This window comes from Camelus dromedarius, chromosome 21, assembly GCF_036321535.1.
Source record: "Camelus dromedarius isolate mCamDro1 chromosome 21, mCamDro1.pat, whole genome shotgun sequence".
NCBI lineage: Eukaryota > Metazoa > Chordata > Mammalia > Artiodactyla > Camelidae > Camelus > Camelus dromedarius.
In genome coordinates, this window is record NC_087456.1 from 10,889,460 (window position 1) to 10,915,343 (window position 25,884).

At 43.4% G+C, this 25,884-nt stretch overlaps 1 protein-coding gene across 4 annotated transcripts; it reads left to right on the forward strand.

Annotated features, from left to right (window-relative positions):
- SERTAD4 (SERTA domain containing 4) lies at nt 1-24,856 on the forward strand. Of its 4 annotated transcripts, none has more exons than XM_064477157.1 (4): nt 1-294; nt 18,932-19,123; nt 20,339-20,454; nt 22,341-24,856. In XM_064477157.1, exons 2-4 carry the CDS (start codon nt 18,949-18,951, stop codon nt 23,115-23,117), a joined length of 1,068 nt encoding a protein of 355 aa, XP_064333227.1. In that variant the 5' UTR covers nt 1-294; nt 18,932-18,948; the 3' UTR covers nt 23,118-24,856. The 4 variants fall into 4 exon arrangements, with proteins under 4 accessions (XP_064333227.1, XP_031294499.2, XP_064333228.1 ...); XM_031438639.2 differs by lacking the exon at nt 1-294 and adding an exon at nt 13,786-13,943; XM_064477158.1 differs by lacking the exon at nt 1-294 and adding an exon at nt 13,969-14,085.
- Nucleotides 24,857-25,884: the final 1,028 nt, after the last annotated feature.

Here is a 25,884-nt window from a genome sequence, read left to right on the forward strand (position 1 = left end):
AAATAAGGTCATTGAAGATATAGATAGTTATGATGAGGTCATTAGAGTGGGCCCTAATCCAACATATCTGGTGTCCTTATTAAAGGGAAATTGGGACATAGACCCGCACACAGGGAGAATGCCTTGTGGAGATGAAAGCAGAGGTCTGGATGATGCTTCTACAAGCCAAGGAATGGCAACTGCCAACCAGCCACCAGAAGCTAAGGGCTTGGTACGGAACAGATTGTCTCTCACAGCCTTCAGAAGGAGCCAACCCTGCTGACGCCTTGATCTAGCCTTCAAGCCTCCAGAACCGTGAGAAAATTAATTTCTGTTGCTTAAACCACCCAACTGGTGGCATTTTGTTATGGTAGTGACACAGGGTGTAATATGATTTCTGTATTAAGTGAAGGTCTAATTCCCTGATGATTTGTTCTTGTTGTTGCAAGTTCTTCTAGAGAATCAAAATAGTAAGTGTATCTTCTCAACATAAATGCATCATGGACTGAATTAAATTCCTCTTCAGAGTTACATGTGTATAGTTATGTATGAAAAGTTGGATGGGGGAGATGGCAGAGAAGGAAAATGTAATTACTCATTTCTTTAGACTGAATGAACCCATTTATCATAGGGTGGAAGGGATCAGACTCATTAAGACTTTCCAGTTGCCTTCTTTATTTGATTTTCTACCTAATCCAGGTCCTTTCAGTTTACATTTGGTTTGTAAGTTTTCTTAAAGATGAATGCATATAGTTGTGTATCAACTGCTTAGGATCCATACCCTGCAAGGCAAGAGTAAGCATGCCTTTCCATTTAAAATAGTATCTGATGGCAAAATACTGAAGAGTTTGTTCTAAGACATACGTATCACACAAAAGTTCAAGCGGTTTAGGGATCTGTGAAAACAAGTGGAATTGAAAATATTTGCTTAACACAGAAGAAACTTCTTTTTTTTTGTTTTGTTTTGGGGGGGGGCGGAGATAATTAAGTTTTTATTTATTTTTTTAGTGGAGGTGCTGGGGATTGAACCCAGGACCTTGTGCATGCTGGGCAGGCACTCTACCACTAGGCTCTACCCTCCCCCTAGAAATTTCTAATCAATGATATGTACGTGTTTTGGTGCGCAGTCAGCCATGGATGTCCTTAGAACACGTGAGCTATCTCAGTGTGCACATTTGGAGTATCTCTAGAATAAAGGCCCGAAAAAATTCTGTTTCTCTTACTATTGAGAACTTCAGTTCTGGCACTTGAGTCTGTACCTTCAAAGTAGAGTTGAGAACTGTGATATAGCTATGCTGATAATTCAAGTGAAACACACGTTTTCTGATTATCTGATGTTGCAGGCAAATGTGGGAGCCTATTAGCATGAATTATTATCCAGAGAATTGATTCCATTTTCCATTTCTCTTTACTTATGTAAGCATGGTCTAAATCACTGGGTGAGAAATATTCCTAAAAATGAACCACATTTAAAACCTTGGTAAGAAGGCATTTTTATCTAATGGCCAAACATAACAAATAATAACAGTGATTCCTTACATGTACATTGTTTTGCAATTTACAAGCATCTCCCTATGTGTTATGCAATTTGATCTGCTCAGTTTACCCCCCTTCACCAAGGTGGGTACTGGTCAGAAAAATGAGGAGCCTAGAGGTCAAGGGATTTGATGGAGACTGCACAATTTAGGACTTGTAAGTGTGTAGTCCACTACATCAGGTGTCCTTAATCCTTTTTGTGCCATGAGCCTCTTGGGGAATTTGCAGAAGCCTTTGGACCCTTTCTCAGAAAAACGTCTTTAATTGTGTTTTAGAAGCACCGTCTGATTACGAAAGAAACCAACTAGATTAAAATACAATTATCAAAGTATTTTAAATGTTTGATATAGTGATACATGTGCTTCTTTATTACTGCATTAAATATCAGGATATAATAGCAACTCTAACAAATACCACAATTTTGAAAATATTGAAATTGAGAGATCTACAACTGTACTGTGATGTGCAAAAATCTGTGATGTCTGTCGGAGACATCATAATTAACTGGTCCTGCTACGTATGAGGCCTTGGGAGTGCCCACTAAATAGTAAGCCAAACAGGATGCGGTTTTAGAGTTCTACATGGAAATAATTATTTGATCGGTTTCTGGAGTGATTCAAGAACACTTGCTGGGTTCTGAAGAACAAGACAAAGACCTTGGCGTGGCTCAGAGTTGGACCAGGGTGCAGGGTACCATCATTGGAAGGTCTGGAACCTAAGCTGGGATACATGCATCCTAGAGCCAGAAAAGCTCCTTAAGTGTATGTGGCAATGGCATTTATCCATTCAACAGGGATTATCTGCTGGGAACCAGGAACTGAGTGGACCCTTCCTCAGTAGCTCCCAGCTCCATCCTATCTTGAGTTATTCAAAAGCCAGTCATGAAAATCCAGAGATCAACAGGAAACATTCACCTTGACTACTGGATTAGGCTTTTAAGGCAGGGACATATATTCTACTTCTCGTCATGCCATCGGTTCTCCCAGTAATCTTGGGGAATTCAAAAGTGTGTGCGTGTGTGCATTTGTGTGTGTAAAATTATTTTTTATAGATTTTATTTTTTAGAACAGTTACAGATTTACCAAAAAAAATTGAGAAGACAGTACAAAGAGTTCCCTATACCCTGCACTTAGTTTCCCCTATTATTAACATCTTACATTAGTGTGGTACATTATTACAACTAATGAACCCATATTGATACATTACAATTAACGAAAGTCCATCATTTAATGAGACTTCCTTAGTTTCCACTTAATGTCCTTTTCTGTTCCAGGATACCACATTATATTTAGTCATCCTGTCTCTTTAGGACCCTCTATGATAATTTCTCAGACTTTCCTTGTTTTTGATAACCTTGACAGTTTCAAGGAATACTGGTGAGGCATTTTTAGAATGCCTCTCAGTTGGAATTTCTCTGATGTTTTTCTCATAATTAGACTGAAGTTACGAGTCTTGGGGAGGAAGACCACAGAGTCCTTGCTATCAACACAACATCACTGCTGGTAACCTTGATCTGACAGGTTACATCATGGTAAAGTTACTCTTTTTCCCTCGTGACAATTCACTTTTTACATTTCTGTAGTTAATTACTAAAGAAAAAAAAATTCCCATACAGCATGTTAATCTAGTCCTTTATAGAAGCATAGATGTAGAGATTTGGGGAGATTAGTTAGTTCTGTCTCTGGGCCCAAGCCATCCTGCACAGATGGGTTTCTGGCTGGCCTACTTTTAAAGATAAAAAAGGAAGGGAACTCCACCGGGAAAGAATTCTGAACTCTTGACAGTTGATGTTCTACAGCTCAATCAACAAATGAGTAGAATGTCCTAACCATGTACAAGCTGCTCGGATATGTGTAGAGATCCAGGGCCCTTACAGCATCTTAAATCTTTTCTGGGACCAAGTTAGTGTATATGTAAATAGATATATGAGTGGAGAGATGGCTGACTAAAATACAAGGCAATGCAGCACAGTGGGAGTCAGGACAGAAAAAACTGTGGTGGCTAGGAGCAGTTTTAGACTCATAAAAATCTAAATTTGTTCCAGGTCCACCAGATTGAGACATACAACTTTAGACAAGTCACTTAGCATTTCTAAACCTCAGTTTCCCTAACTGTAAGATGGGGATAATCACACCTGCTATTAGAAGTTGTACAAATCAAATAACACGTAGAAAGCCTCCGGCGTATTGCAGGCCCTCAGTCCACTGAGGCTGTTGTCACTCCGCAGGGACTAAGTGAGCCATTCCACTTCTGAGTCACTTCAAATTAAACGGGATCTTTTGTAGGTGGGTTTTCCTGTACTAAAACCAGGGATGCACGCTGAGTATTCTCCTCAGTTTTCTTCCTACTCTGCACTTTCCTCCACTTCTTTCTTTCTCCACCACCTCCCCTCCTTTTCCCCCCCCCCATGTTTCATTACCTCCTTCCTTCCCCTTGGAGTGCAGGAGTCTCCATCTCATTTCCCACTGCCACACTCCCATCACACTGGTCTTTCTGAAGCACAAGAGCTTCTTAGTGCTGGGTGAGAACTTCTCCCCCAGGTAGTCAGAGAGAGGCGCGGAGCTGGGGTGGGGGGTGGAAATGTTTCTGTGACTTGGATTCCTGCGTTTGTTTGTTTTGTTTTAAGTGGTTGCTCTGCTGGTCTTATTACAGTAAAGGGTAATGATATTTGGGAATAAAAGTCTATGAATAAGTAATGATAATAGAAGTAAGAACCAGAACTGTGGGATATAAAGCGGGTGTTAAAAATAGTCTGTCATTTTCAACTCTGCCTACTAAGCCTTTTCCTAGACTGAAAGACCCAGAGCTTCAGGCAGAGGCGCAGACAGCCTGGGAGCCGGTCCACGACCGAGGGGCGACCGCGCTCCACCGCAAACCAGCTGCTCTGTTGTGGTCAAACTCTCCACCACCACCACCACGGGGTTTCTCTGATGCAGGCAATGGAACTTTTCTTTTTCAAAGCCAAGGAACCCGAGTAATAAATATAAAATGTATTGATTTAAGAGTGGAAACTACAAAATGAGAACATTTTAGTGTCTGAGAACTTTCTCTTTCTTGAGACACAGTTATTCTTCCGCGGAGCATCCATTGTTGTGCACACTGCCGGAACAGGAAGGCCACCCAGGGATCCAATTAAAGTGCAGAAATGAGCCAAGCTGAACCATAAGGAAATATGAGGAGAGGAGACTGGGCCCCGGATGAGAATTCAAACCCTAGCAGCGAGACATCGTGCATTTCATTATCTAGAAGACTGGTCAAACTGGAGTCCTGAAGTTCAGCACAAATGGTTACCGAATCCTGCGTCTAGTGAACTAAGAGAAAACAGACAACTGTACAAGCAAGGACCGTGTGTTCAAAACACCCGATCTTCCATCCACAGAGACCAGATCCTCAGACTGCAAGCCAAAACATTACAACCGATGTGAGCAATTGCTCTGGTGCCGATCGTGGGCTCGGATTTATAGCTTTCGTGGCTAAGGTCACAGGCTAAGGCATTCTCCAGATTCTGCTGTTGAGCACAGGCACCACCGCCCCTCCCGCCTCCCCCCATCAAACACCAGGAGTCTGTTAGAGCAGAACTGCACAAATGGGAAACACCCATCAAATGCAGCAGGAATATTAACTTCACTAGGAAGCCTTTATATGCCATTACTTTAGAAAGGATTCCTTGTTAGTCCTACCATTAAACAATTAAATTGTCAGAGATGAATTCTGTGCATGTGTGTGCAGAGCGTGCGTGTGTGTGCAGGATGTGTAATTTCCCACTCAGGTGATGTCTGCTGCAGGTCTCTCGCTGTCTCTCTCTGTCTCTCGCTCGCTCTCTCTCCATTTCAATTGTATGCTTTTCCATTTACATTGTTGAAAATAAATACATCTTCCTGGTGGCATAAGCAATTTTGATATGCCTACACATTTTATACCACTCAGAAGCCAAGAATACAAAACGAAATGCTCACAGACGAATTTGTCTCCAGCTATCCCCCGCCAGAACACGATTCCTTATTCCCCTTTCCTGAAAGTAGTTATCGATACAGTCGGTTTACTGTGCTGGCATTGCGTGCATGGACATTATACGAAACAGCTCTAAATCAAGATTGATCTAATGCCTACAGATGGGAAGAATGATGACCTCATGCTGTATTTCCCTTACATGTTTATCCTAATTAGAGCTTTATGCCTTCATAATACTGATCTCCTTCTCCTTGTCTCTGTGATAAAATGTTTGACCTGTGAAAACCAACCATGCTTATGAAAAGCACACACATTCCACGTCAACCCAGTATGGACCAGTTCAGTAAAGAGAGCGCATCCTACTTCAAATGAATTGGGTCATATTTAATAGAAGTAAGCAGGATCACACTTAAATCTGTGTAATTTTTATATCGCTTAAATTTTTACTTCGTCTGATTATATCCTTGCCTTTGTCAGCTCCCAAAACTCTTCTTTGAGGCTTGAATCTTTTAAAAACTACAAAAACCAAAAATAGAATATGCACTGAGATGAAAAGACCTCTAGAAGTTACACATACATACGGCAGAGGGCAAAACCAGGGAAATATTGCCGATAGCTAGAGACCCTCCCGCTCCTGAAAGAATCACTTTGGATTAATTCTCTGTGAGCCAGTGCAACAATTAGTCACTTAATAAATGCTTCCTGGCAGGATGACATAGTCAATATCATAAATATACCCTGTTTTTCTAATCTTAGGCCTCATAAAATGTTTAGCTTTTCTGTTTTATACCGATGTATAGATAAGGCAAATAAGGAAGGAAAGAGATTTTGAAATCAAATTACAAGGGGGGAGGGTATAGCTCAGGGGTAGAGCATGTGCTTGCCTGAGGTCCTGAGTTCAACCCCCAGTACCTCCATTAAAATAAATAAATAAATAAATAAGTAAATAAATACCTAATTACCCCCCAAAATTAAAAAGAAAAATCAAATTACAAGTAGCTAAAGTTTCTCGCCAGACTGCCCCTCTTTGGAGTCTCATTCCCTTTGGCTTATGTCTTTTTTTAAAAGGATGACAAAATTATGAATTGTGGATCCTACCCTTGTTTATATGGTGAGATTTATATTTAGGCTGAAGATTAGCAGGGGTACACTGTGCTGGCTAGCCCAGCATCCTCCCACACACCCCTGCGTAGCCTCTCCCTGGCCCTGCCAAAATCTGGTCTGGATGACACATCGCACCTCTCTGTTCAGTCATTCATACTTCTGAACTAGTGCTCTGGTCCAGGGAGACCTATGTGTTTAGGTTTTTGGTTAAAGAAAAAACTGTACAGGCCCTTGCTCCCAAAGGAAGTTACAGAAAACGGGTGGGGAAATCTCCTAGGAAGAAAAAAAGGAAAATAAAACAGCAAAAGGTGATCTTTCCAGAAAGTATCCCATATCATCATTTCTCATATATTTATTTATTATCTCAGTTCATACTGTAAAAAGTTTAAAGCCACCCAATACACACACACACACACTTTGAGCATTTTTTGCTCAAATCATTCTTCCTTCTGACAATAGCATTGCCATCTTTCCAAATGAGAAGATTTAAAGCTTAGAGTCAGCTGCGATCCATCCCATCCCTCACCCCTTGACCGCTCTGTGTGAGCTCTTGCCCTTAACCGTCATGGAGGGTTCCCCCTCCTCCTCTCTGGTTATCCAGGTCCCACCCAACTTCCCTGCTTCACATATAACCCATCTTCTCCCTGAAGACTTGGGGTGAATGCACTCCTGATTACCACACTCCTGTAGCTAATACAAGATTAACAGCATTAAAAGTATTTCACTAGACATGTTGTAATTGCAAAAAAATTTACCAAATATGTTAGAAGAATATCTCTTTACAAATAATTGGTATGTTTACTGTAAGCCATTCCTACTTATTCACTAATATAGGTGTCCCCAGAGGGTACCCTGAACAAGGGACCATATACGTTGTGTGATTTCCATTCAGAAATAATAATTATTGACTTGTATTCCATCTAAAATCGTGTCATTAATTATTAATTACTTTGATTAAAGTTTTTGTGGTGTTTAGGAGACTCCTATTAAAATACAAATATCCCTGAGAGAGATAACACTCTAAGCTCATTATCAGCAATTTACATCTTTTCAGGGATTTTCTCAAGAATCTCTGATGAAATATCAAATCCCTTTCCACCTGTAATGGCACATCAGTGGGTTCAGTCACATGAAGATATAACTACAGGATATAACCACTTCTGAATTGTGATGTCAGGATAGTGAGGAAAGAGTGCCTGCTACCCCAAATCCACCTTTTAAATTTAAAACCAAAAGGGCCTTAGTACACCAGTAAATACACATACCCCTGAAAGAGATCACACATTAAGCCGAAACATTGTTTTCGCCTCTGACGAAATGCCTTTATCAGATTCTTGAAAGCGCTACCCAATCTCTTCGCTCTTAAATTCTCTGTAATGTCTCCAGTTACTTCACTAAGTCCTAAGACTCCAGCCTCAGTAGTTATTGAAATCATCCTACATGTTTACAATATGTTCTTTTTTTAATTGAAGTACCATCAGTTACAATGTGTCAATTTCCGATGTGCAGCACCAGGTCCCAGTCATGCAGACACATACATATATTCGTTTTCATATTCTTTTTCATTAAAGGCTATTACAGGATTACAATATGTTCTTAAATTCTATCCTCAGCTAGACCAGAATAGTCAGATATCTGTCTCTTGGCCGTCTCCATCTGTCCTGTGAACATCTCATACTCAACAGAAGCAAGGCCAACACATTCTATTCCCTGCAAACTTGCCTCTTCTCATTTGTTGTGGCTTCACTTAACCACCTGGTAACTCAAGTAGAAACCTCAGAGTCACCTTTCACGTTTCCCTTCCCCGCAACAATCAATGATTCTGTCCTTAAGATTCCAACACTGCAATACCTTGTATCTGTCTCGTTGCTTCTGTGCAGGAGCCACCACTCTAACACACCCGCATTTCCCCTCCCCGGGCTGCTGAAACATGGCTCTGTGCTGCCCATTACTCTTCCTAAAGCTGGGCTTTGATCGTGTCACCCTCCAATTCAAATCAGCATTGCTTACTAAATCAAAATCAAACTCATCTTGTTTTTCAATGTTTATTGTCATATGGCCTCATCTACCTTCTATTTTCACAGGCTTTTTTTTACCCCTCTAGTAAAACTGAAATACTCCCTGTTGTCTAAAGATGCCCCTTGCTTTCCAACCTGTGTGACTCAAATGGTTCCTTCCACTTGAAATACTTTCCTCCATTTTTCATTTCCACCCATTGAGAAACTATCCTTCAAGGTCAACTTCAGATTTTGCTTTCTTAAATAAGCCTTTCTGGCACTCCCCACAACTGGGTGTGATCGATCCTACCATTGAACTCCCATAGCATCTACTGTGCCCTGAATTACTAAATAGTACCATTATGTCTATGGTTGTCTTATGCCAGTCACTATTTTCAACTCCATAAGTCTAGGAACAGCATCTTACTCATCTCGACCCACCTGCAGTGGTGCCCAGCTCAGTGCTCGTAAATGCACATCATTATTGAAGTGTTTCTGAGCAGTTTTGAAGGAGGATGAGAAAGACAGTAGGGGAGTTCCTGGCTTCTGAAAGGGTGGCTTTGGCAAGAAGTCCTGGAGAGCAACTTTACACCCTTTGTAATCTGAAGACAACAGCTTAAGACAAGCACCTTGGCAATGAATGGAAAGCATCACTGGTGGAAAGGAGGGCTGGCCCAAAGCACCAGCACCCACTTGGATGAAAACATGGTATTGGGGAATCTCAGGCAGGTAGGGCAGCATGAAATGATTTGGACGCTTGGGGATCTTGGGAGTGTTCAGGTCCTGGAATGCTGCAGGGCAGATAAGAGTACTGGGGCAGAGAATTCTAGAACAGATAAATGAGTTGGCGATAAGCAAACTGCCTGTGTCGCCATTCTACACAAAGTAGCTCCATTGTAGCCTTGTTTGGATTTTGTACCTATGTGAAACTGTCAGTCAATTCCTTGATCAGTCAACACATATTCATTGAGTGCTTTCAGTGTGCCAGGCACTGTACTAGGTCCTGGAGATACGGGGTGAATAAAAAAGACAGAAATTCCTGTCCTCATGGATCTTACTTCTTAGTGAGAAGAAATGTGATAAACAGAATAAATACATTTTAATAAAAACATATTTAAATATAAAATAAAAATATATTTCATAGAGCTTATTAGAAGGTCATTAATTCTCTGGATAAAAACAAAATAAGATATAGAGATGAAGTGTTAGAATTTTAAGCAGAGTGGCCAGGCTTTGATAAGAAGATGATATTTGAGCAAAGACTTGGAAGAGGTGGAGCACTGATCTGTGCATCTATCTGGGGAAAGCACATTCCAGACAGAGGGGAAAGGCAGTGCAAATGTCCTGAGGTGAGCACAGGCCCGACATACTGGAGGAATGGAAAGAATTGGAGGCAAGCACAGGCCTGACACACTGGAGCCAAAGTAGCTGGAAACAGAGTGAGGTCAGAGAAGTAAAGGGTGACTTCCAGCCTGTGTAAGCCACTGTAAGGATTTGGCTTTTATATTGAGTGAAATGGAGAGCCTTAGGAAGAGTCTTAGCAAAAACTGACATAATTAGCTGTTGAGTTGCGATTGAATGTAGAAAAGACAAAAGACTCGAGCAGGGAGACCAGTTAGGAGCTATTGCAGTATCCCAGGCAAGAGTGGCGATGGTGCCTTGGACCAGGGTGGTGGCAGTAGAGATAATGAGAAGTGATCAGAGTCTAGAAAAATGTTAAAGGTAGAGACTTAAGGATTTGAGGATGTATTAGATATAGGATGTAAAAGAAAAAAAAGTCAAGGATGACTCAAAGCTATAGTGTGATTTATTAACTGGAATAGTGATTATTAAGGGCAGTATAGTTAGGGGAGCAGAGACAATCGGGGGTTCAGTTTGGATCTGTAAATCTTGTGATGTCTATTAAGCATCTAAGTGGAGTCTGGAGATCAAGAGAAAGATCTTGACTGGAGATGTGAATTTTGGAGTCATCAGAATATAGACGGTATCCGAAGTCATGAGACTGAGTGATTTCCATAAGACAGTGGTTAAAAGGAAGAGATAAGGTTCAATGGCTGGACTTGAGGCACTGTAACTTTCAGAGGTCGTAGAGAGTCAGTAAAGGAAACTGAGAAGGAAGAACCAGTAAGGTGGGAGGCAAACCAGGTGTGTGTGTTGTCCTGGAAGCAAGATAAAAGATTTCAAGGAAGTGAGAGTGATCAACTTGGTCAAGTACTGCTTACAGGTCAAGAAAGATGAAACCCAAGAAAAGCCCTTTGGATTTAGCAATGCAAAAGGTCACTGGAGTCATTGACAATAACAGTTTCAGTGGAGTGATGGGATAAGAAGGGATTGAGAATGGGAGAAGAGGAATTGGAGAGATTTAATATTAGATACCTCTTTTGTTAAAAAAAAAAAGATTGCTCTTTTAAAAAATGTCAGTAATTCAAACTTTTTATAACCCAATGGTTATAAAATGGGCACTGTGTCCACAGTAATCTAGACACGTCAGATTTTTACTTGGGAAATTCCCCTTTCAAATAACAAGTTTTTGTGAAATGGGTTTCAGCAGTTTTAAGTCTGGCACTCTCTGTGTTCACTAAAGAAAAACAATCACTGTCTTCAGTGAATTTGCAGCTCGAGATATTTTAAGTTTTATAATCAAACTTCTGTCTTGGAAATTCACACACACACATACACACATCCAAAAATGATGACATCATACCTCTCAGGTTGAATGTTGCGACTCATAAATTATATTCACTCATTCCTAATATTTCATTATTGATTTATAGTTAGTTCTTTTCCTGTGCCATAGCCACCACTTACTCACTTCAAATTTTTAAATGATGTTTCTCATTCCACGGACATTTGACTGCCTTCTCTACTTGTAGATATTAGTTCATGTTGTCAAGAGTTAAGCACTGAATCTCAGCAAACGTTAAACTCGAGATTAAAAGGAGGGCAGGGAAGGCTTTTGGTAAAACTTGCTAACCTAACATATCTGAACAGGATAGGGTCAAGTTCATACTCAGAACCACAAGGGTGCTGTGAAGTAGAATGATTTCATACTTGGGTTATGATGTCATTTTGTTGTAGCACTAAAGCCAAGAGTCCTCCCCACCCAAGGGCAATGCCAGTTTCCCAGAAGGCTCATTTCTCAGCACCAAGGCTCCAAAGATGCCAATGCAACCCATGCTGATACTTAGTCTCATGTTATTTCTCAATTTTATGCTTAATTTGCTCCTTTTGGCTTTATGTATTTTGACACAGCCAAGGGTATGTGGGGATTTCCCCATAGTCCTTTAAATGCTATAAAACTTTAATATAGGGAGATAAAAACAATAATAAGCCATGCCTCCAAGCCCTCACATTTAGCTCTTTATTTGAGTTAGACACTAACCAGTTTTAGACACTGATTTAGATTTTCAAGTACTTGCACTGCTTTTAAATGCCCTTGTGCCTTTCCTTACCCTTGGCCCCTACCCAAATAAAAACTGTATTCTACCCATAACCTGGCCATGCAACCCCCACTGATTGCACGAAATGGCATCTTTACAATTCTTAAATTATCATCATAATGGCCTGTATCATGCATGAGCCAATGCAATTTAATCTGGTTCCAAATAAAGCCAAGATGGATGCCCAATTCCCAATTTTAGGCATGCAACCCTGAAATGTCTTTTGGAAAAAATGAAATAGTGCTCCTGGAAGTCTGTTGAGTTAGTCTGTTTTCAGCATAATTGCCTCCTCTCAGCTTCCTAATACCCTTAAAACCTCTGAGAGTCTTTAATGTACAAAGTTCAACAAAAATACCTTCAAAGCAGATTAGTTCTAATTATGTTTAATATTTGTTTGCTGCTTTAGTGAATAAACTGCATTTGCTTTAAAAAAAAAAAAAAGAAATTCACTTAACTGCACGTCAGTCACCCAAATTTTAAACGTACCAATGAAATGGAAAACATTTATTACACAAATTTAATTACAATTCTAAGAAATAAACATGCAAATTAGATAGGGTTCAATTTGCAGATGCTAATCCTCATCCTTGATCTTGTTCCTTCCCTCCTTGATTTTCAGTCTGTGCCTCTTCTTGATTCCTAGGGAGCCAGGCAGCCAGAGGTTTGGTTTTTCACAGTCGGAGGATCACTGTTTTAAAGAAGTGTTATATTTAGCACATCTGGCATAGTAGCAGTAAACAAACATTATAGTCTTTGTAACACTTTTGTGCAGGTGCCTTCCCCCATTTTATTAGGTCTATGCCTTCCCAGCCTCTGCGTTCATTACACCTGAAATGACCCATCTCGACTATGGAGGGGGTCCCTAGACAGAAGTTATGAATTAATGTTTCAAAAAACAAACTCCACTTGAGCCCAATATAGAGGAAAATTACTATTTGCAAAATAATGTGATTCCGGGGCTTAAGTTACATTCTCTTGACCAAGGACAGCCTCCTTTATTACTTTTTTATTTCCTGGAGGTTTTCCCTGGAGGCTCCCCACCCAGAAAGAGTTGCCAATTCAAGTTGCAGTCGGACCAAGATTGCTGTTTTATACGAATACAGCTCCGGAGGGGAACGGGCGGGGGCGGGCGGCGAGGGGAGAATAACTGCTTGGTCCTGCAAAGACATCTGTTTCTCATCTCCGTTTGCTGTGGCAAAGGAGAAGAAAGTCTTTTGCAAAGGGTGGAAAAGGCACAGATTTTTTTTTTGTTTTTAATCACACGCACATACTACAACAACAACAGAAGTAAACCCAATTTAAAAAAAAAGAGAGAGAAGGCATCTCAGAAGGCTGCAGAGTGAATACGTTATTCGGCTGAAGCCGAGCCCCCGGGGCTAGGGCGGGAGCCTGGGAGCGCGTGGGGTCTGGGCTGCGGGCTGGAGCTCGGCCCGCGTGTCCCCGGGCACCGGGAGGGGAGGGGAGGAGGGGAGGGCGGGAAGGAGGGAAGGAGGCAGGGGGCGGGCTGGGGTGGGGGTGAGGGGAAGGCGCCCCGTGTGCTGCCTGAGGAGCGGCGGCGGCGGCGGCGGGAGCGGAGGGAGGGAGGGAGAGCGGGCGCGCTTGTCATGTTCCCTCTCTCACCCTGGGGGCATCCTGCAGAACCTCTCCTCGGAAATCCACGGGGAAATGGCAAACAGGATTGACGGGTTTCACACGCTCCTCGCTAGACAGAGCCGCTCATTACCATAACCGTCTGCAGCGACGGCGGCGCAGCGCCCCAGTCGCGGCGGCGGGACCTGCCGGGACCCTCGCCCGCCGCGCACCAGCGGCCACTGCCGACCGGGCCGCCGGGCCGGGACCCGCGCGAGTGTGCACCGGCGGCCGGGCTGGCGCCGAGCCTGGAGCGGGCCAGCAGCAGCTCGAGCGCCGCGGCCGCCGCCTCCCGGCTGACCCTGCGGTAAGAGCCGGGTTGGGCGCGGGCGGCGGGGGCGGAGAGGCCGGGCCGAGTGGAGGGCGACGGCCGGTCCCCTTCGGCGTCTGCTGGAGCGGACTGGCTCCTGCGCGCCCCCCGGGCCCCGGGGCGGCGTTGGGGTCACCAGGTGCACGCGTACCGACCGGAGCGGGACCGGGGGCGGCGTGGGGGCCGGGGCTCAGCTGGGCTCGGAGGCGGCGCGGGCTCTTCCTGGGGCTGGAGTGCTCCGCGGAGCCTTTCTCCGGGCGGGAACCGCCACCACTGCCGCCTCTAGGGCTGCTCCGGCTGCCGCCCGCGCGCACCGAGCCGAGTCTAGGGGCGGGTGGTGACCGCAGCTCGGTTGAGACCTCGGGGTCGTCAGTGGCCGCTTATACCCTCATCCTAGAGGACGAGGGTCAGTAGGAGGGATGACCCCAGGTCTGGACTTCGTGGCGCTTGGCAGGTGGGGAGGGAGGGATGGTGGATGTCAGGAGCGCGCGTTTGTCAGAAAAAGGAATAGCTGCAGGAGCTGACACCTTCTGTCCCCCCGCCACCTCCGCCCCCGCACCCTCCTCCCAGCCTGCCGAGCCGCGCTGCGGGCGGCGGCGGCTCCTCTGTCCTCAGCTCACCTCCCCGGCGGGCTCGGCTGCTGCCCGCCTGGTCCACGCCTCCGCCTCTCTCCTCCCTTCCTCCCCTCCCGCCTCCTCGGCCCTAGCAACTTTCCGGAGTGCCCGGCCGGGGCCGCAGAGGCGTGGGGAAAGGCGGCTCCGCGGCCGAGGGGGGCGCGGACAAGGCGGGCGCCTGCGGGAGGCACCGGCCGAGTCCTCATCGCCCGGGTCCAAGGGATGCGCAGGACGCTCCCGCAGCCGCGGGCTCTGAGTGGGTCTGGCTGGCGAGGGAGGGTGGGCAGGGCAGGCATCTGCTGCGGGCTGGAGCGCGGGCCGGGGCCAGCCTCGCCAGAGCCCTGCCAACCGCCGTGAGTCATTTCCTTGGAATCCTACCTTTGGTGTTTATTTCCCTTAGAAGGAAACTTGGTTAAAAAAAAAAAAAGAAAAAGAAAAGAAAGAATAATCATAGCTCTTATTCTTCAGGAGAGGCGCACGGCTCCGGCACCGTGGAAAGACAACTTGCCTTTGTTCCCAGACACTTGGGGTGTTGTTTACTTTCTCCTGCGGCTGCGGGCCGGCAGGGCTCTGCCCGTTTCCCCCTAGAGGGACTCAGCACCGACCCCCCGGGGTGGGGTCTGGGTGGGAACCCGGACACGGTGGCTGCTGCCCGCCTGCAAGGGTTGGTCTCCAAACCTGGGACCCCAGTCTTGGGCCTGGGATGAGGACACCTGGCGCTCGGTTTCGGACGCCCGAACACCTCCCCCACCCCCTCTCCGGTTCAGCATCTGCATTCCCAGCCCCAGTACCCGACCTAAAGCTCTTGGCCTTTTGGAGCTGCCGCCGAGAAATGTTATTTCCCAGGGCAGACAGGTGTACTGCAGGGACTGGTAGAAAAGCAGCATCTGTCTATTTAGAAAGGTTGAAGGATTTTATTCCTCCCACCCAGCTGCTTCCACCACCACCATGAGCTGTTGAGACCTTATTAGGGACAGTGGCAGGTCAAGGGCTTGATTCCACCTGGGCAGGACATCCAAGACCGGTAGCATCAAAGGTGTATTGAAAATATCAGCCCTTTACTTCCCTGCTTTTCAGTATTAGAATCAGACCTCTAATTGCTATAATGCTCTTAATAAAATGTTTTCCAATGGTAGATGAGGGGAGGGGTGAGCAGAGAATGACCAGGACCCCCTGTTAGATAGGAAGTACCACTGAATCTGCAGCTACCCTGTTCTGTGTGCCAGCCACTCCTATTAGCATCATAATGGCTCAAAAGGAAAGAAGCAGCCCAAATCATCTGGAAAAACCAAATTGTATAGAAATGCCTAGTGACTTTACTGTGAACATTGGCTGGAAAGGTTGACATTTTAGCCCTTGGCCTCCCAGGAATGCTTGAGGTGTCATTCTACTACATTCCCTTGGCTTACAAAACAGTCCTGCAGGAGCCTGAGGATAAAAGGATAGGGCCTTTTTATTTTTTAGATTTTAAACTCTTGTGTAGACAGAACATATTTTAACACCCTTCTTTTGAATCCACTCACCTCTGACGTGAAAAAAAAAATTTGCCATACATATATACCTTTGTGACTCTATCTAGTACTAACAGCACATAAATTTGTGGACTTCAACTTCTGAACTCAGTAGCAGAATTATAATATAAATCTCATCCTACTGAGAAAAAAATGACAATTTGTATGTGTATGCATAATACAAATAAAGAATCATGTGAAACATTGGTGCTTAGCGCCGCATACTCAGTTCTTCATGAACATTAAACTTCCCTTCTTAATTTGTTAACGTCCCAGTATATGTTCTAAATAGACTAGGAAGACACAAATTGCAAAATCTCCTCCCCGGTCCCAAATAATCCCAACTCATTTATATTTTATTCAGACTTACATGAATCACTTGTGGAACTCAGCCTTACAAAACTCAACCTCTCCAGTTTTGGATTTTGTGTGTAAAGGTTCCCAGTTGAAAAAAAGAAAAACTTACTGAAACTACATATCATAAAGGAAAGAAATAGCCAAGATAAAAACTATGATGCCATGCTTCAAGTTCAAATGCATAAATAATAGTAGAATTTCATGTGCCGGAAACAATACTAACAAATGAAAACACTGAAATCCTTAACAACCCAAAAACTACAACGATACGTCATTAAAATATAAACAAACTCTTAACATAAAACAGTGCAAGGCCCATATAATGTCCTGTTAAATAAAGGTAATTGCTGCTTGGGGCCTGCAAATGCTTCAGTGTCTTAAGGAGTATGGATTTGTCAACCTGCTTTGGTTTATTTGTAATGAAAGTTCCATGTAGGCAAAAAACTTGGATCTTATGCCCAGCATCCAGCACAAAAGGGAGTGTAAATTTCAAGCAAGAAAATGCTGTTGCAGTCAGTAAGAGGGCTACTGGCTCTGAGAAAAAGAGCGTATCATTCGTACGCTCCAGGCAGTAGCACCTCCTGATAAAGTTGTCTCTTAGAATAGGTTAAGAAATTGGACCATTTTGAGAGTCTCCCAGCGAATAAATTATCATGAGGTTTGACACCTTGTTTGGATGCTGAGTTGGAGGGGTGAAGGAATGGCTTAGTTTGTGAAATCAGTGTAGTCTAAATTTCTTGATTGATGACCCAAAGAGCAAAGTAAATGGCCTGTTCCACCATTTCTTGTTAGAGAATTAATCGAACCTTTTTTTCTCTTGTAATAAGGTTTTCTAATAAGTCCTTGCTGCTGCCTGTTTGGGGGGCATTTTTTTGAAAGAAAGGGAGTATGTGGTTTAACAGTCCAAATCAGCTGGGTCCTGATTCCAGCCACTGACCTAGACTTGTCCCCTGTCTGTCAGAAGGCCTGGCTCCCTTCTTCAGTGAGGCTGGGACAGAATTTGGGGTCTCGGAGAGAAGCCTGGTTGACGGATGGAGTCGTTGCTGCCATGAGCTGCTCTGTTAGCCAGAAGGACATTGCCACTTAATGAAGCTATTTCCCCTTCCCCTGGTGCCTTTCCTCCTTTTACCTGGAAGTGGACCCTTGTTATAACATGTAGGTAATAACAGTCTCCCACGAGACAATAGTCGATGCGCCCTTTCCCCAAAACATTACAAGCTGTATAATTTGGATCAAAAAGCAAGAACTAGACCCTTAGTGTCTGTTTGAAAGGCAATCAATCTTCAAGAAAGCAGGCCTGACATCACTCTTTGTGACAGTTCTTGAAACAGCAAAGTGACACAGCAGAGGTCTGGGTCTCGTAAAAGAACTGGCGGTTAATAAGGCACCAAGGCAGCTTGGCTGTCACCACTGATCTATGGCCCCAGGAGGTCTTTTTGCTGTAGACCCTCTTCTTCCTGGCACTCACTCCTGAGCCTACCTTGAGCCCTACTTAAGACCAGGTGAAGACCCTGAGCCCCCATGGAAATGGCCCCCACCACCTGAGGTGTGGAAGAGCCCAGGGTGCATCTCTGAGCAGAAAGGCCCCCAGTCTCCCCACAGGCTCCAGGAAAGGGCGGGAACTGGACAGAAGGGCCGTGGTGTGTTGCCTCCTGGAAAGTTTCTGCCTTGTGTCTGGGCTTTGCAGTGTACAGTTGTCGGCTGCCTCTGGCCCTGAAGCCCTGGCTCCTGTTTAATATTCTGCCTGCTCCGTGGATGTTGTGCTTGGCTCCTGTGGGACTGCAACTCACGGCTTGAAACTGGAGCCAATTTTCTGTCTTCATCTCTCAGTGTTTTGACTGGAGGCAGATCCAGTTCAGGCCGATCAGGGCTGGTGGAAACAACTACCAAGTGTGTCTCTGTCTGCTCCGCTTTGGGGGAAGAAAGTGGCGGGAGCCCCAGAATGTTGTAGAGGAGCCGGCCCTGCAGAAAGAGAGGAAGAGGGGGCAGCGGGCAGCGGAACAGACTGAACCTGAGAGCATCAGTAGGGATTACGGTGAAGATTTCTGCCTCGCCCATCCTTTTCTTTGATTGATTAGCAGATTTCATCAAAGGAGACTCTCGGGGGATTGACTAGAAAATTGATTTTGCCTTATTAATAGAAAGGAAGCAGCAAGGGTTTTGGCCTTGCCTCTTAGCGGTACATTTTCTGCGGGGAAGGTCAGAAGGAAAATGTGTTTAGGAGGCAAAGCAGCTGTCTGGAAGAGGGCTGAGGGGAATCTGAGAACAATAAGAAATGGAGTTTTAAAGATCCGCCCATGTTCAGATTGCTGAACACAGAGGCTGAGCTAATAGCAGCAAGAGAGTTGGCTGAGGTTTTCTTTGAAAAAATAATAAAATGTTTCAGGGTGAAGGGGAGGACCGAGAAGTGTAAGTTTCCCAAAGCAAAGGAAGGAAGATGCCAAGGCCATCCCCTGACTGGCCCTTGATTAGGGCTGTTTTCTTTTTTTTTTTTTTTTTTCAGATCTGAGGCTGTCAGAGATGACTCTGGTTCTGTCCATGAATAGATTCTGCGAGCCCATTGTCTCGGAAGGAGCTGCAGAAATTGCCGGGTACCAGACACTATGGGAGGCTGACAGCTACGGAGGCCCGAGCCCCCCAGGGCCAGCACAGGCTCCTCTGCAGGGAGACCGGGGAGCTGGTCCCCCGCTGCCAGGTACTCCCCTTGACCTTTCCTTGCTGCCCTCTGCGGCCTGACTGGTGGGCAGGGGTGGTGTCTGGGGATGCCTTTCTGAGCTGAGAGAGCTCGTGTTCCAGGGACTTCCCAGGCTGCCTGTGCACCTCTCCTAAGAGCCCAACGCTCCAGGGAGAGGACCATGGGTGATGGTTAATTGCATTCAAACTGGAGTTTCCATGTGCTACTGCTTTAGGTAAAAGTCACACATCTGTATTTTTAAGAGAACCAAACAAGGTTTTGAAACTCTTAAGTCTGGGTTTCAGTTGTCTATGCTCTGGAACTGTGTGGTTCTCTGAGTAGCCCTGGTGGGCTTGACAATGAAATCTTTATCCCATGGGACATAAAGGAATCTGCACTTTGGGCCCGGCAGCTATGTGACTCTTCTTTTTATTAAACACACAATTGGCTTTGGTATTAGAGGGAAAAAAAATGTTTTGAGCCCAGAAAATAGAAATATTTTCTTCCTGATTCTTTATTCTTATACTTTAAGGTGAGTTCCTTTGGATTTTTGTATAGTCCTAGTGACTGGGGAAAAAAAAAAACCTAAAATGTAAAACAAATACTTACTGAAATCTGATTTGCTGAAAAGGATTAAAAGCTTGATCTTTAAAAATTAGACCCTACTTTTACTCATGGCTGGTACATTTTTGAGAGCAGAAAGGACTTTTGCTACTTCGAGTTTTAATTTTCAATTTAAAAATTTTTGGATTTCATATTTTGAAAGAAGGAATATGATAACTCCAATGTGCAGATAATCATTTGTTTACTCACCTCAAGCCAATAACATTTAAAAGTTGTTTGGTTATTAGTGCTTACTGTTAAAGATGTATACATTTGAACAGTGGTGTTATATTATCATGGATTTAAACACTTTGAAAAAATATTAATGTTATTCTGTAGTTATTACACTATTCCCCTTTATGAATTTTGCTGTTTGCCTGTGCATAGAATTAAGAGTGTGAATAATTAGCAAATGCTGAAATATGTCATTTTCCTCTGTAATTGTCTAGAAATCTTTGCCTGGCCTGGGTCACAGGGTTCCTTGTGATAGCAACTATTAAGACAAATGTTTAATCATCACATGTACAGACAAATACGTAGCCAAGTTATCTTCTAGAGGGAAAGGAAAGTATTTTGTTTGGAGAACCTCTGGCAAACCGCATGTCATTTGTCATATCTGATTTATTACCACAGGAGCACATTACAGGGGAATTTCAAATCCTATAACAACATCCAAGATCACATACTTTAAGAGGAAGTATGTGGAAGAAGAGGATTTTCACCCACCACTCAGCAGCTGTAGCCATAAAGTATGTTTTTTTAATAGTCATTATTTTTATTAAGAGTTTAAGATACTTAGTAACAGTTCCTTGATCCATTTCCAGAAATTAAATTGTTCCACCCAAGCAATGAAAATGAGCCACTTCTCAGCAGAGCCATATTAATCGTCACTTTTTTGGGTCCTGTGTTATTTTTCACAAGTATTTGAAGACAGAGTCAGCAAGAGCGCCTCTGCCCAGAAATAACAAAATTATATAATCCAAGGAACACGTTTTTACGAATGATTTCATTTTTCCCAAGTTGCATTAAGGGTCACGGTGATGCGTGCTTTCATGTGGTGCGGTAACACACTTGTTCTTTCCTGACCTGCTCCCGGTCCCTGAGCTCGAGCGTCCGTGGCCAACGCCACTTCTGTGCGTGCCCACGCTGGGTGGTTACCAAGGGCTTTTCCTGACCTCACAGGGGTGGACTCACCATCCCTTGAATGTGTGCATGAAATAGAAACATGCATTTTATGGTGCATTCATTACATATGTTTAGTTTGTTAAAATATATAATTCATTCCCAAGAAAAGACCAAAGCTACCTTTTTGGCACATATAAGAAGGAAATAACAGGACCGGGAAAGTGCAGAGAACTGTGAAACTGGCTATCCTAAGCTTTTGAAATACCAGTTCCTTTTCCTTAGGATAACCTTCTTTCAAAAACTATCTGCTAATTCAATCAAGGAGAGGATGACCCAGACCACAGTTGTTTGAAATGCAGAAGAGAGTTTTAATTTTTTTAATTTGCCTTTCTCTCTGTCTCCTCTTACTCCCTCCCCCCCACCCCCATCCTTTAGATGTTGCTTTGACCCTGCTCGTAAAAAGACATCAGCATGCATTGGCAGGTGCTGGGGCTTTTCCCTGTGTGTGTAGCTCCTGCCTTTGGTCAGCTGGGGCTGGTTTAGTTTACAGCTCCTCCGGTTTGGCTTTTTTTTTTTTTTTTTTTTTTAATGACCTGGAAGATCTGGCCCCCATGCCCCAAGCATTTTATTTCCTTTTCAGTTTCTGTGCTGTGGTTACAGCAGTTTTCCAAATTGCCGCTTTGGATTTGTACCAGGCATCACACAGTGATGGTAGCACATGGCTCAGGAGCAAGTCCTCTGGTCCCCTCCCTGTGTCTCTTCTCCTGCCCAGCCCCAGAAGAAAGCCTCCTTTGGCCCTTCAACTGACAGATTCTTTTAGGGTTTGAGCCTTGTTAATTAGTCGTGTCACCCAGTCAAGCAAAGATAACTGCAAGAGGGAAACCCAGAGGGACAGGACTGAAAGCTAAATCTCATGCTCCTTGATGGCTAGGCCAGGGTTTGAAGATACTTAATGACCTGCATCTTTTTAAAAACATTGATTGGCATATAACATATGAGTGTATGTGTCTATGAGTGTGTATTTGCATATGCACCCATTCAAGTGTCAAAAGAGTCCAGCTTGATGAATTTCACAGTGTGAAATAACCATGTAACTAGCATCCAGATAAAGACACAACATAACCAGCAATCCAGAACCTCTTTTTGTGTCCCCTTCTAGTCACTACCCCTCTGCCTTCCAAAGAACCCACTCTTCCTGACTTCTAACAGCATAGATTAGTTTTGTGTGTTTCCACATCCCCTTCTCTGCACTGTGAAAAAGGGAACACCCTGACCTGTCCCTGCTGGGGTCTGCATTGTGGCTGGATTCCCAGGTGCTTGACATCAACAGTGAGTCTGCTGGGAAGGAGGGACATTAGCCCCACCAGGGACAGCATCTCTAAATGGATCGGGGGGAAACAAGACCACAACATTCCCAGACCCAGAAACTGCCGAGAGAAAATATGTGCTGTGATGATATTTGAATATAGTCCATTTCCTAAGCTCTCTCTTCCTTTTTTGATTTTTTTAGACCATCTCAATTTTTGAGGAACGAGCCCACATCCTTTATATGTCCTTAGAAAAGCTAAAGTTTATCGATGATCCTGAAGTGTACCTCCGAAGATCTGTCCTTATAAACAATTTGATGAAAAGGATCCATGGAGAAATTATCATGCAGAATAACTGGTGCTTTCCCACCTGCTCTTTCAATGGCCCCTCGGCCCAGGAGTGGTTCATGGCTCAAGACTGTCCTTACCGAAAACGACCTCGGATGGCCAAAGAGGAGTGTGAAAAGTTTCACGCCTGCTGCTTTTACCAAGAATGTGGTGGTCACTACCTAAATTTACCCCTTTCTGTCAATGCTAATGTCGGAAGTGCCTCCACCACGGCCTCCTCTTCCTCCTCCTCCTCTGCCTCCTCATCTTCCTCTTCCTCTCCCCCTCTGCCTTTACCGAGTTGTTCCCACCAGGTGGATTTCGATGTAGGGAGTGCACCTATTTACAAGGGTGATGGCCAGATACCTGCCAGTGAAATCTTTGTCACTAATGTCAGGTCACTTGGTGTTCAGGAAAAGGCCAAATTAAATGATGAGAAAGCAAGTAATGACACCAACAGGGATGGTGGCCCCCTACGCCATGAACCTGTGGGAAATGACCTTGATTTTGAGTGCAAAGGCCAATTTTATGATTATTTTGAGACTGAATATAATGAAAAAAACAATGTAAGTGAGTCTTGGAAAAAGTCCTTAAGGAAAAAGGAGCCTTCACCAAGTAACAAACTGTGCTGCAACAAAGGAAGTAAAATATGAGCCATCTTCTCACCGAAACTTTGAAGCATGCACAGCATGATCAATTAGCTCCCATAAATTTTATTTTGAATGGATTTTATAGTTTTGTACAACTGATACAATTATGCCATGAACATGCCGTGTCGTTTTAATGCCTGGAGAGCAGATTGCATAAAACATCTGTATAGTAGGCATCAGCGAGCTACTTATAAATGTGGTGATGTTACCGAGAAAACAGTTGACTTCATGCTTAAAAGTATATGTTAGTTTTCTTACAGAAAAGATCCGTAGATTAGACTGGGGGCTGATGTGCCCTTGTGATATTTCCACTACCCCCAAGGAGCCTGTCACTAGCGAAGAAACTTCCACATGTTTGCCAATTAATTAGGTAGTTATTTGGTAAGCAAATCAATATAACCAGCAAAGGATGTCTTGCTTCTTCTATATGATACAGTATTTTTTTCTGAATAAAAGACTGAAGACAGGGAACTAGATGAAATGGCTTCATGGTGCCGTTAAGTATTTGGATTCATCAGTCATGTGTGACAGATGAAAGTAGGATAGGACGGAATGAAACACACCTATCCAGGGGCAGTGACCAACAATCGAGTAGAGGGTAATCCCTGCAAGTCCCCGGCTTGCCCGTGATAGGTGATGAGGCTTTTAGAGAGGTATGATACAGGGCGATTTTTGGTGCCTTACTTTATCTTAATTTTTGCCAATGTGAAAATTAAGGATAAATCAGAGTACAGCAGGGATTTAACAAACAGGAAAAAAAACACACACATACACACAGGGTGGACCTTCGAACAATTGCATTCAACTTTTGATTCGACATCTCTATTCTTCCTTTATTTTTGATGCCCAGTTGCTTTTGGATTTGGCATTTTTGGAAAGGGATGGAGGAAACGATGGAGCTGTTAGAAACCAGCACTAGCTGCTCGAGCTTTTCTGTGGCAACGGTCTGTTGCTGGGGTTTGGGTTTTTTGGGTTTTGGGTTGTTTTGTTTTGTTTTCTTGTCCAATGAAGTTCATGAACCAGTGGCATGCGTTATACTTTAATCTGTTTTGCATTATTTCACTCGTTTAGATTATAAAAGCATGTGGTTTTTTATATATGACTTTTGCTGTTGATTAAGAAGCACAATGTTAATAAATGATGTGGTGATCAATAAGGTTTTATCTTAAAGAATGTAAAGATTTTAGTTTGGGGAAAGTTATTTTGGAGAAATGGGACTCGGTCGGCAAAAGCTACTGTGTATTTGGTCAACATTTTTCTCAATCATGTCTTTAATTTGTACATTTGAAAGAGTGTTCAGAGTGCCCCTCTGACCATCCTTCCTTCCACGCCAACCAGTTCCTCCTGCTAAACTGTATTCCCATTTCCAAGGTTACTCACTGACTCGGGCCTCCTTACACAATTCTTCATGGGAACCAAATGCCAAACTGAGGAAATAAGTAAGTCCTCCCAGTTTCTCCAAGATAAAGCTTTTTTTATTATTGCTATTAATATTAAATATAGGTCTCATTCATACAGTGTATGAGTAGGATCATCATTTGGACAATGTCCACAAGGACCAATTTTTAAAACATGTTCTTGTGTTATGGCTAAATAGTCTAGTAATGTTTTGTCCTTTATTTTCAATATTTGATAAACATTTGATGTTGAAAACTTAGATGATAGATGCCTGTATATGATTGTGTTGTTGTAATAAAGTGAGGTTTTTCTTGATATATATTTATTAAAATGATGAAAATTCATTGAGATTTCCTATTGTAATGATTATCGGCTATGTTTCTCATTTCCATTGCTCTTTCTCCTTTAAAAAACTCAGAATGTGTAGAAACTATGGTGGGCTGTGGCCACACAGGAGTTTAAAAAAAATTTTTAAAGAGTACTTTGAGAGGCCCACCTAACAGGTGTTTTAGGATGGTCCTAGTTTGTCAGTTTACATTTCTGTTGATTAAGAGTACAGTGTTAATAAATGATGTGGTTGGTGATAAGGTTTTATCTTAAAGGATCTGAAGATTTTCGTTTTTGTAAAGTTTCTGAGAAAAACAGCGTAACGCGAAGCCATAAATACCAAATCCTAGCTGATTCCTTTAATGAGATGTCAAATTGTCAAGAAGATGACCCACATGTAAATGGTTAGAGCAGCTAGAGGTTACTGCTAGTAATGCTCGGTGCAATTCTGTATTATTGTCATTCTTAGAGGCTAATATTTCATTGGATAAAAAGGGAAAGCTAGTAGGAAGCTAATTCATTTGTCAAAAGTAGCATTCTTATACTGAGCATAATATATCATGGAGATTTAAATATGAAAGAAGGGACTTGGGCTTTTAAGCCCCCAGCATTACCAGATGATAGTGGACAAAGCTGTGAAGTGAGTTGATTTTCCGCAGGGCTCACCTGAGCCGCGGTCTCACGCATCTGCTTAGCAGAACCCACTAGCGCTTCTTTGCAGGATGAAGGGTGCCTTTGAGTCCAGCAGCATTAAAATTTCTAATATTTAGTAACCAAATTTTTTGTTTTTAGGACATTTCCAGCATATTTAAAGGAATACTTTTTCTTTCACGAAAAAATAATCCCTAAACACCCATCCAGGTAACAAAAATGTTCCTGTTATTGGTATGATAATGTTAGGGCCTCCTATGTGCCTACTTTGTGATTTCTACTCAAGAGATATTAAATCAGATTTTCCAGCGTAGTCAAAGCTCCCCTTCGTAATAACTTAAATCTGTTGATTGGGTTCTATAGTTACACCTGCAGAGATGGGAACAGCTAAGAC